The sequence below is a fragment of the Bufo bufo genome, chromosome 8 (assembly GCF_905171765.1).
Source record: "Bufo bufo chromosome 8, aBufBuf1.1, whole genome shotgun sequence".
NCBI classification, from domain to species: Eukaryota; Metazoa; Chordata; class Amphibia; order Anura; family Bufonidae; genus Bufo; species Bufo bufo.
The window spans coordinates 8,798,006-8,810,019 of record NC_053396.1 but is presented as its reverse complement, the minus strand read 5'-3'; the positions used below and the strand labels follow the sequence as shown (position 1 = coordinate 8,810,019).

General features: G+C 49.8%; 1 protein-coding gene across 2 annotated transcripts in view; it reads right to left on the bottom strand.

Annotated features, from left to right (window-relative positions):
- PRPF4 (pre-mRNA processing factor 4) overlaps window positions 1-12,014 on the bottom strand; it is a 16,285-nt gene continuing 4,271 nt past the window's right edge. The window contains exons 5-15 of one of the 2 annotated variants that reach the window (XM_040405240.1): window positions 11,262-11,341; window positions 10,466-10,559; window positions 9,888-9,982; window positions 9,609-9,667; window positions 9,278-9,401; window positions 6,733-6,822; window positions 6,511-6,633; window positions 6,062-6,169; window positions 5,324-5,442; window positions 3,557-3,785; window positions 1-13 (exon numbers count right to left, since the gene is read on the bottom strand). In XM_040405240.1, coding sequence (XP_040261174.1) covers window positions 3,592-3,785; window positions 5,324-5,442; window positions 6,062-6,169; window positions 6,511-6,633; window positions 6,733-6,822; window positions 9,278-9,401; window positions 9,609-9,667; window positions 9,888-9,982; window positions 10,466-10,559; window positions 11,262-11,341 — 1,086 coding nt within the window. In that variant the 3' untranslated portion in view covers window positions 1-13; window positions 3,557-3,591. Of the gene's footprint in view, window positions 14-3,314; window positions 3,786-5,323; window positions 5,443-6,061; window positions 6,170-6,510; window positions 6,634-6,732; window positions 6,823-9,277; window positions 9,402-9,608; window positions 9,668-9,887; window positions 9,983-10,465; window positions 10,560-11,261; window positions 11,342-12,014 lie in introns of those variants that run through there. The other variant, XM_040405239.1, reaches the window with a different exon arrangement.

Sequence of the window (12,014 nt, the reverse complement as noted above, 5' to 3'; positions counted from 1 at the left end):
CCTGTGCATGCTCCTGATGAGGTGGCGTACGGTCTCCTGAAGGATCTCCTCCCAGACCTGGACTAAAGCATCTGCCAACTCCTGGACAGTCTGTGGTGCAACGTGACGTTGGTGGATAGAGCGAGACATGATGTCCCAGATGTGCTCAATTGGATTCAGGTCTGGGGAACGGGCGGGCCAGTCCATAGCATCAATGCCTTCGTCTTGCAGGAACTGCTGACACACTCCAGCCACATGAGGTCTAGCATTGTCTTGCATTAGGAGGAACCCAGGGCCAACCGCACCAGCATATGGTCTCACAAGGGGTCTGAGGATCTCATCTCGGTACCTAATGGCAGTCAGGCTACCTCTGGCGAGCACATGGAGGGCTGTGCGGCCCTCCAAAGAAATGCCACCCCACACCATTACTGACCCAATGCCAAACCGGTCATGCTGGAGGATGTTGCAGGCAGCAGAACGTTCTCCACGGCGTCTCCAGACTCTGTCACTTCTGTCCCATGTGCTCAGTGTGAACCTGCTTTCATCTGTGAAGAGCATAGGGCGCCAGTGGCGAATTTGCCAATCTTGGTGTTCTCTGGCAAATGCCAAACGTCCTGCACGGTGTTGGGCTGTAAGCACAACCCCCACCTGTGGATGTCGGGCCCTCATATCACCCTCATGGAGTCTGTTTCTGACCGTTTGAGCAGACACATGCACATTTGTGGCCTGCTGGAGGTCATTTTGCAGGGCTCTGGCAGTGCTCCTCCTGTTCCTCCTTGCACAAAGGCGGAGGTAGCGGTCCTGCTGCTGGGTTGTTGCCCTCCTACGACCTCCTCCACATCTCCTGATGTACTGGCCTGTCTCCTGGTAGCGCCTCCATGCTCTGGACACTACGCTGACAGACACAGCAAACCTTCTTGCCACAGCTCGCATTGATGTGCCATCCTGGATAAGCTGCACTACCTGAGCCACTTGTGTGGGTTGTAGACTCTGTCTCATGCTACCACTAGAGTGAAAGCACCGCCAGCATTCAAAAGTGACCAAAACATCAGCCAGGAAGCATAGGAACTGAGAAGAGGTCTGTGGTCACCACCTGCAGAACCACTCCTTTATTGGGGGTGTCTTGCTAATTGCCTATAATTTCCACCTGTTGTCTATCCCATTTGCACAACAGCATGTGAAATTGATTGTCACTCAGTGTTGCTTCCTAAGTGGACAGTTTGATTTCACAGAAGTGGGATTGACTTGGAGTTACATTGTGTTGTTTAAGTGTTCCCTTTATTTTTTTGAGCAGTGTATTTTGGGGTATAGATGATTTTTGATCGCTCAATATTACGCTTTTAGTGAGGCAAGGTAACCACAAAATGGCTGTTCTGACAGTGTTTATATTTTTAGTTTTTTTAAGGAGTTCTCCTGACAGGATAGATCATGTTGATATGGGCGCAACAATATCAAATACACTTCCTGTCCAAAAAAAAAAGTCGCCACCTGGATTTAACTAAGCAGATAGTTCTGAGCCTCCTATTGGATAATTACTGCATGGGCGATTATCTGTCAGTTGGCAACAAAGTTATTTAACCCCGACTGGTGCAATGAGCTGCTTCACATTTCTTACACAACCATGTCGAAAGCCACATCTCGTGGTCGTGGAAAAGATGTCAGTCTGTTTGACAAGGGTCAGATCATTGGCATGCGTCAAGCAGAGAAAACATCTAAGGAGATTGCAGAAACTACTAACATTGGGTTAAGAACTGTCCAAACACTGGAAGGATAGTGGGGACCCATCGTATCCGAGGAAGAAATGTGGCGGGAAAAAAATCCTGAATGATGGTGATCGGCGATCACTTAAACGTTTGGTGAAATCAAATCGAAGAAAAACAACAGTAGAACTCAGGGCTATGTTTAATAGTGAAAGTAAGAGCATTTCCACACGCACAATGCGAAGGGAACTCAAGGGATTGGGACTGAACAGCTGCGAAGCTGTAAGAAAACCACTAATCAGTGAGGAAACCAGAAAAAAAAGGCTTCAATTTGCTCGGGAGCATAAAGATTGGACTCTGGAGCAATGGAAGAAGGTGATGTGGTCTGAGGAGTCCAGATTTACCCTGATGGGCGCATCGGGGTAAGAAGAGAGGCAGATGAAGCGATGCCCCCATCATGCCCAGTGCCTCCTGTACCAGCCTGTGGGGGCAGTGCTATGATCTGGGGTTGCTGCAGTTGGCCGGGTCTAGGTTCAGCAACAGTATGTGCTCCAAGAATGAGGTCAGCGACCACCTGAACCTACTGAAGGACCAGGTTATTATATCAATGGATCTTCCCTGATGGCACGGGCATATTCCAAGATGACAATGCCAGGGTTCATCGGGCTCAAATTGTGAAAGAGTGGTTCAGGGAGACATCATTGTCACACATGGATCGGCCACCACAGAGTCCAGACCTTAACCCCATGGAGAATCTTTGGGATGTGCTGGAGAAGGCTTTGCGCAGCGGTCAAACTCCACCATCATCAATGCAAGATCTTGGCGAAAAATTAATGCAACACTGGACAGCGTTCACCTGTGACATTTTTATAGAGCCAGTCGCTATGGACCTACGTTTCAGGGATTGATTCTTGTTTTAATGCGGTACAATACATGCTTGTATTACAGTGTAAGACGCCGACAGTTGCCTAGGGGACGCAGTCTGGGGGCTGGATCTCCTGGGCTTCCGTAGATGGCAGGCTCCGATACGTAATGCCTCGGGCTGCCATAGCAACCATCGGCCCTCTGTCACCAAAGTGCGATCGCAGCAAAAGAAGGGTTAAACCGCCGACACTGGCTTATTCAGCGATTCGGCGGATACAGCAGGGGCTCGGCTGTCAGTAACAACCAGGCCAGTGCCCCTGATCGGGCACAGCTCCTGCACCCTGCAGATCAGAACACGTACATGGGGATGTGGCATAAGACAAAATGTGTGAAGGGGTTAATAACGAGCCATCAAAAAGTGTTATTTACCCCAAAATGATACCAATGAAAACTACAAGTCGTCCCGCAAAAATCAAGCCCTCGTACAGCTCCAAAGTAAGAAATATAAAAAAGTTACAGGTTTTGGGAAACGGCAATGCAAAAAGATGATTTTTTTTTATTTTTTATAAAAAGGGTTTTATTGCAAAAAAAAACAAAAAAAAAAAAACACGTATTTGGTACCGCTGTAATCGGACTAACCAAGAGAATAAAGATATTCTGTAATTTATACCTAAAAATGGACAAAAACTCGTTGGCACTATTGCTGTTCCCCCCCATCTCCCTCCAAGAAAGAGTTAATAAAACTTCATCAAAAAGTTATGTCTACCCCAAAATGGCGCAATTAAAAACTACAGCTTGTCCCGCATACGGCTACATAGACATAACAATTGAAAAGTTATAGCTCTTGGAAGGCGACGATTAAAAAAGGAAGACAGGCCGAAAACAGGCTGGTCACTAGGGGGTTAAGCGTAATAAAAATAAAAAAATTTAAAAAAAGATGCTCTCCTATGTAAGGCTCCAGCCTTTGCAGCACTACAACTACCAGCCTGTCCTGGGCTCGCTCGTTTCACAACAGCCGGAGAGATCGCGCGACTTCTGTGCCCAATGTTCATTCTGTCATCCAAAGCTTAAAAGTTCTGTCGTAGGAGCAGGTGGCGATTAGTTCTCCATCGGAGGAAATGTCCACGCCCATCACTTTCCCCTCGTGACCGGCGAGCGTCTTCAGAGGAGACCACAGCGGGTGCGTCCATATCTTGGCCGTGTTGTCGTATGCTCCGGTCAGCAGGTAGTGTCCGTTTGTGGCTGTAAGGAAGCAGAACGGAGGTCAAGAGAATCTGTCACAACCACAAACTGGGCAGACGGGCGAGCTTCGGATAATTGGGCTTTCCCAATAATAAATAGTGGCAGCCGCCACTAGAGGGAGTGTTTGTTGTCTCCAATACAATTTATAAAAACCTGTACAAAGAGCTCCCCCTTGTGGCGGCTGCAGGCAACCAAAAAGTCATAGTTTAAAGGGGCAGTCCAGGATTTTTATATTTCTGGCCTATCCTCAGGCCATCCATATCTTACTGACCAGTCTTCCTCGTCATCTCTTGTCCACGGGTAGCTCGTAGATGTCGCAGAACTGGACCCGTCTATAAGCTACACCACCGAGCATATGCTGCCCACGTGAAAGCAACTATGTGGGTGCACAGTACCAGTAAGGCTCCCTACAGCGCAAGGGGAGCTATTATATATGGGGCTTGCTGTATAAACAGCAGCTCCAAACGGAAGTTATCCTTCCAACCAGAACAAACGTTTAGGTCCCTGCCCAAATATTGAGGCTGCACTACTGAGATCCTTAAAACAGGCACTCTTTCTAACTCGTCACCCGCAGCGTCGTCATGTAGGGATCCAAAATCCTCTACCTGTAGCCTTGAAGAGCACGATTCGTGCAGACGGCGATTTGGTGACAACAGAAAGAGCACGTCCTCGAGACCTCTCAGTGGTGCAGCCTCAGGCTTTGGGCCTGTAATTTAACCCACTCTGATCACAGCGTAGAAGATTAGGCCTCACGCACACAACCATTCAAAATACAGATACTGTCTGTAGGGCATCTGCATTTTTTGCAGACCCGTCTATTTCAATGGGTCTGCATTTTGCGGCCAAGTATAGGGCACTTTTTTAGCCGAACGGTCGCGAATCTGAGGCCTAAAAGTTGTTTTTTCCATTTTACAATAAAGTGGTCTTTATAGATTTCCTCTAATACAGTGGCGTAGCTAGAAATGACTGGGCTTCACAGCGAATATTTGAACGGAGCCCCCCTCTCAGCAACTCCTTTGCAAACCCCACTCTTGCGGCTAGTCAAGATGGCGCTCTCAGACCAGGCCCGGCAGCTGCTCCGTCCGTTTCCTACAGGGTCACTGGAATCTGCATACATGGATATAACCTTACGTAAGGCAAGGGGTGACGTGACAGGTTTAGGATTAGGAGATCTGCAGCCTCCCCTGATCTTGCGCTCGTTTGTATTGCGCCAAAATCCACCGTGTACGAATCCACCCCAAGGATGGGTTCAGAAGCTGCTGAATGGCGGTAAAGATTCTGCACTGATTTACAGCACGATACAAGTGGCTGAGACTCAACTACCATCCACACGTAGTGGAAGGACGAGGCGCCACGGGTTCTCCAAATCTGCAGGATCCTCCTTTGCCTTTTTAAAGTTTATACAAAATAACGCGTGGCACCGTAACAACTCTCCCCCATGTCCTGATGATGGCCGGCAGGGCCTGATGGGAGTTGTAGCTCTGCAGTACCTGGAGAGATGCGGTGGCCAGCTGCTGAGTGTAACCCCCTGTACTTACGCTGGAACTTGACTGCGCTGATCAGGTTCTGGTGCGCTGGGATGGTGTAGATGCAGCGGCGCTGCCTGAGGTCCCACACTTTACAGGTGTTGTCCCCACTGCCCGTAGCAATGTGAAACCTGGCGGAGAAGAAGAAGCCGGTAAGAAGACTGGATCTCTGACTCCCTGCAGGAACATTCCTTTAATCTGGCATCCGAGAATCCAAGATAAGTGGAAATCTCAGGACCGAGCCGAGAGAATCAACCGCGAGACCGAAACGAGAGCAGCGGGTCTTGTTTTATACTGGACTGTTAACCTGGAGGCCTTGCTAATTCAGTCCTGTTAAAGGGGTTATCCCATAACTTATCCCCTAGCTACAGGGTAGGGGATACATGTCTGATTGGCGGGGGTCCAATTGAAGGATGCGTGTCCGCTGCTCCATTCGACTCTGTGAGACTTTCGGAGATAGAGCGCTTCTGCTTGGCTGTTTTCCGCAGTCCCATAGAGGCGAATGGAGTGGGACGAGGCCATTAAAGGGGTATTCTGGTTACAGAAAGATAAATATTAGATTGGTGGGGGTCCTACCAATTACGAGAACAGGGGCCACGTACCCCTTGGAGCACCCCCTGAAATGGATGGAGCGGCTGGTCAAAAAAAAGCGTTCATTCATTTCTATGGGTGCGCTGAAGATAACCGGGTAGAGCTGGAATACCCCTTTAATGGTGGATTTAAAAGGAACGGTTGTGCTTTTCACCATACCCATTAGGGGAGAAGTTGACGCTGTAGATTTCCTTGAGGTGACCTTCCAGGAACATAATGCAGCGACCAGTCCGCAAATCCCACACTCGCCCAAAGGCGTCCAGACCTCTGTGTAAGGAGAGAACAAAAAAATAAGTGTAAACAGGCATTTCCCACAATCCCCCGGCAATGCAGCGACTACTAGTCATGGCTGCATCATCCTGTACAGTAACGGTCTGCAGCCTGTGAATCTCCACCAGTCAGGAGAGTCCTCCCATTGGGACAGGGTGCAGCTTACCAAAACAAATCCCCGCGCCAATCCTGCTTAATGCCACCCTGGTAGAAGGCAGAAGTGAGGGTCAGCGATCCTAAACCTTTGGCTCCTGCCAATCCCGTGCATTACATCTGTGATCGGGATGAGCTGCGCCTCAGATCGTGGGCATTCGTGATCATATGGTCGTGTCTCTTACCCGGTACCAGCGAGGGAGCCGTCGCTGTGGAAGGCGAGGTCATATACTCCTTTACTGTGACCCTCCTGATGCAGAATTTCCTCCTGCGCCTCCAGGTCCCACAAGCGCCAGGATTTGTCATAGCTAAAGAGATCAAGGGGGTAAAAAAAAAAATAATAATAATGTAAATACCCCCCTTGGTTATGAGGCCTTTGTATACTCAATATTCGGTGTCCTACGTACCATGTGGTGCCCAGAAAACGCCCAGATGGATGCCACGTCACTCTCGCCACCCTCACAGTATGTCCTTCAATATCTGCAACTGGTTCATCACTGCAGAAAGAGACAAAGCGATCACTGCGTGTATCAGCTGGGATTTCTATACAGGGGAAGCACACCTTTAAGCCCCATGTCATTTTCCTTTGTTACAGTCAGAGCTCCATAAAAGAGTTAAGATGACAAAATTCTGACTACTTGCTGCCACCACAAGTGGGAGCTAAAGAGCGTACTGCAGACTGTTTTACTATGGAGTTCAACAGAACAGTAGACAGCTCCCCCTAGTGGAGGCCCTGGCACAAAAGCTGGACCTGTTTAGACTGGAAGAAACTAAACGGTGTTCAATAATGGGCGTTCCCTTTAAATGATCCTAAGATACCATCCGGCCCTTTCTAATGCATATGCAGAAGAAATCACCGATACTCCGCTCTGTGGATCCAAACTAATCAGAGAAAGGATCCACGTGCTGACGGGATAAGCGGCTAAGCTCAGCGATACCGGTGCCTGTACGCTTATTCCCATCTAGAGGATTCCATTCCCTGCAGGGTACGAGCGCCAGAGGCGCACACGACTGCAGGGTCTGCAGGTAGAGGGCGATATCATCTGTTCCCTGCGGGGATCATTCACCAGGACAACGGTTCCCGTCCCCAGCGTTGGCGCTAATTACTCCTTCAGGGACGGAGGTTTTACTACTTAACGAGGAGAAGCCAGAAAAATACTCATCGGCAGCTATAATGAGAGCGCGTCCGCCATCATATTAAACGGGATGGGCTCGCTGCTCTTCAGGAAAGACACAAATGAAGAAAGCAGCCGCCGCTCAGAGCCAAAAATGTCATTTAAAGGGGTTATCCCATCTTAGACAATGGGGGCATATCGCTAGGATGTGCCCCCATTGTCTGATAGGTGCGGGTCCTACCTCTGGGACCCGCACCTACAAGGAGAACGGAGCGGAGAAACTTGAGAAGGGGGCGCACTGCGCATGCGCAGCCGCCGTCCATTCATTTCTATGGAGCCACCGAAAATAGTCGGCCCCATAGAAATGAATGGGAGCTGTAGCCGCGCATGCGCGGTGCGCTCCCATTCACGTCAATGGTAGAGGCGGGGGGGAAGCTGCGCCTGGTGGTGGACGGACCCCGGGAAACCTGGCGTCCTGCAGCCACAACTCTCCCCGGCTCAGTTCTCCTTGTAGGTGCGGGACCCGCACCTATCAGACAATGGGGGAATATCCTAGCGATATGCCCCCATTGTCTAAGATGGGAATAACCCTTTAATCTATCACCCCCCCTTTATGACTATGTCTATGTCCTGAGAAGTCGGGTGGCACCGTGATGACCGGGGGGCTTAGGAGCTGAGTCTTCCATTCCTTTTGTTTCCTGAGGAGCACCTGCCATCTCTACTCAGCTACAACATGAGCTTATTGTCCTCGGGATTAACGGCACAATCCGAGCAGCTGCAGGAAAGGGCAACGCTCTCTACAAGGGCCACAGGGGCAGCTGAGCAGGAGACACATAGGGGCAGTTCAGAAGATCCTGCTCTATAAGGGCCACAAGAGAAGAATACGTCCTATAGTGGTCATCGGGACAGCTCAAGAGACGATCCCGCTCTATAGAGGCCATAGGAGCAGCTTCAGAATAAGAGCCTGCTCTATTGGGGCCACATGACTTAGAAGAGCAACCCACTGGAGAAATATAGGAGTAGCTCTATGGGGGCCACGCAGGACAGCTTAGGAAAAGAGCCCACCCTATAGGGGCCATGGAAGACACATGGGGACTACCGCAGGACACAATGCTGAGGAGTCACATAAGAGACACGGGGGCCACATGGGAAAGACACAAGGACGATGTGGGGGAAACCATCCTATAAGGGTCACGGTGCTTTATGTGACTGTGGTGGGTGGTTTTCTCTCTCAAACATCAATGCCTTAGAAAACAGAACTCAAGATGCAGGTACAAGATAGTAAAACCGATTCCCGGAGGCCCAGCCTATACCCATGGTAGGCACCTGCAGCGTACAAAACCCTGGGGGGCCCCTGAGGCACGGCGCAGCTCCACACAGCGATTCTGGATTGATGAGTCACGCTCTGTCACTGGATTCTGCAACTATCTGTGTCTCAAGACCTCTGCTTGCTAACAGTGAACAAACATGGGGCAGGGATCGTTACAGTATCAGCGTGCTCTCACTTGTAACAGGCCCTCCATAATCAAGGTTTCCATTCAATGACAGCGAGTGCCAAGAAATTGAAAAATAAAGTATGTATAAGGCTAGGGCTACACGGAGATGTATGTTCGCACAACAAAAAAAAGGATACAGCTATATGGCGACGTGTCGCAGAAAACTAGCGCAAGGAGACGGAGCATGACAAATTGCCTGTGTCATGCTCCGCCTCCTCAGATCCTGCATTAGGAAAACCACAGCTTGTAGTGTTCCTTTAAGACGCACCAGCACTACACATCCTAACCCCACAACGGTCGATAGCGCCCTGGATTTCCCGTAACGCACACAGTTCGCTCACCTCTCCAGGTTCCACAGTTTGACAGACCCGTCCGCGGCGCAGGACGCCAGATTTACGTCCTTCTCATCCAGCGACACCGTGGACTTGGGATGAAAGACTATGGCGCCTACGTTTGTGTTGTGCCCTGGGGAATAAAAAGGAAATCCTGACTGTATTAACCCTATAGTGAATGTCTCACACGTATCCTGTAACGCCATAAGCCCCAACCTGCGACTCTCCAAACGTGCGGGAAACTACAACTCCCAGCATGGTGAGAGGTATAGGCCCCCAACAGCTGGAGATCACCGCTTGCCCCGTACATCCTATTCTGCCCCTCTAGGCCCCAGTTTACCTCTTAAAGTCCGTATGGGCTGACAGTCTGGAATTGACCAAAGTTTGCAGAGTCCGCTCCTGGGAAGAAAAATCCAAGATGTGAGCTACGACTGGCGCGTGAGGTCACGGAGCAAATCTGGAACGGATAGGACTATCTTGAGGCTAGGCCATCAGTATCTGATCGGTGGGGGGGTCCGACACAGGGGAAGTTGGGTTAGACCTTGTTGCAGCCAGGCCGGTCATACAGATGTACCTCCTGACAGCAATCGGTCAGTCTTAAAGGAACAGTCTCACTTACCAGCACGCCGTCGCCAAGAGTTTGCAGTTGGGACTAAAGTGACAGAAGGACAGAGGGCGATCGTCTCCGATCTGACTGCAGAAATTGTTCACGGACTGCGGAGCAAGAAAAGAACCTCAGCACTTTGAGCAAGAAGAGGATGATCGTTCCCCCACAAAACCAACAAATCCGTGCCCCAAAAATGCAGAAATGCTGCAGTCTGTCACCGGTTTCAAGATCTCTGCATGTGGTCAGTAAATGGAAACACTCATTTCCATCCAGCTCACACAACGGATGGTTTGTTACAATGTACTAAACACAGCAGCACAAATCTCTTTCCTGTCCTAAATGGGAAAATTGATGGCTCTTGTGCTGGCACAGTGTAACAAACACTCAACTGTGCATAAGGTCAGGTCTGGTTTGCAGCTGAATTTAAACTAAACTATATTCATTTCCTGACAGCAAGCAGAGATCTTGCAGCACAAAGTATATCTCCCGATACTGCACAAACTCTACATATTTAAATCTGCAAGTGACGGAGTACTCCGCTAACAAAATGGCTGCCTCAAATAACCGCGTCCGCCCTCCGTCCTACTCACTCGCAGATCATTGTTCAGATCTTGTTTCTGAGATGTTCTGATGGATTCTGGGATGTGCCTGTATTCTCGCGCGTTTTCCAGTCGCTGTGCGGCACTGCAGGGGGAACAGACACGTATGCAGTATATCAGGGATCGGCAGTGGTGAAACTACTACTCCCAGCATGGCTGTTCTCAGAACGCCCACAGAAGTGGGTAGAGCATGCTGAGACTTGTAGTTCACGACAGCTGGAGTTACTGGAGGTTGCCGACCCCTGCAGTAGGATTGCAACCAGCATCATGGTCGCTTCCATTCCAAAACCGAAGGAACACTCCGAACAAATCTGATACGCCGCGTTATGCAGGAAAGAATCCGAGTGTCGCGCTCCGCCTCGAGGGCCCCATACTAGACACAACATGGTGTAGAAGCTTTGATTGGAGTGTTCCTTTGAAGGGATTTTCAAGGATTTTGCCCTGTCTAATGAATAATCACACTCCCCTGCTCCCTGCTGCTCCGCTCCCTGGCTCTGCCTAACAATCTGCCAGCTAGATTATGGACTGGGTGACACGCACCGCTGCAGCCAATGACTGGCCTCAGCAGTGATGCGTCCCCAAGCGGCACATCACGTTTGCGGACCAGTCAATGGCTGCAGCGGCGCACGTGACTTTATCCGACTCCCGGCCGGAAGTGAACAGGAAACTCTCCCAATGGAGCCAGGGAGCAGGACCGGCGCGGCCAGGAGCAGAAAGCATCACATAAGGGCTAGGCAAATTCCTGGAAAATCCCCTTAGGGGCGATACTACCAATTATTCTACATACCGTGGTAAAGAATATCGCGCTATCCACAGTCGTGCGGTTTTCAGCAAGTTGGGCCCCTCATGATACCAGGTGTGCTGATACTGTGGAAACATAAAGGAGCCACCATCAGCTTAGATTCCCAGAATGCAATGCAGCTTTGAGGCTTCAGACTCTGCTCTTCTTAACGGGATCATCTAGTGTTAAATTAATCATCATACGAGGAAATGTTCTACAACTTTGTAATATACTTTGTTTCGGTTCCTTGCCATTTTCAAGATCTCTGCCGGCTGTCAGTGAAGGGACAGATTCTAGTTTGCACCCTCCTGGCCACGAACATTTACCACAGATGGAAGGTTTGCTACGCTGAGGATCTAGTTGGCCCTCTGCGAGATCACAGCCTGCACTCCTGTCTGAGACATGTCACGTCCGAGTATCAGAACAGGAGAAAGATGTGCGCTGGAGAAGAGTTTAGCTCACAGAGGATTGTGCCGACTGATACACAGCAGGAAATCAGATGAGTAATGTAGCCATCTGCTGAAAGCAAGCAGAGATCTTGAAAACGGTGATGAATTGAAACTGAAAGTCTATTAGACAATTACTACTGTGCAACTTTTCCCTCCCCAGACATTGCTGAGTTTATAACTTACGACTGTTAGGCTGGGTTCACACGAGCGTGTCCGGATTAGTTCCGGATGCGTCCCGGTGTGTTGCGGCAAACCCGCGCGAGTAGGAATGCAATTGCAGTCAGTTTTGACTGCGATTGCGTTCCGATGT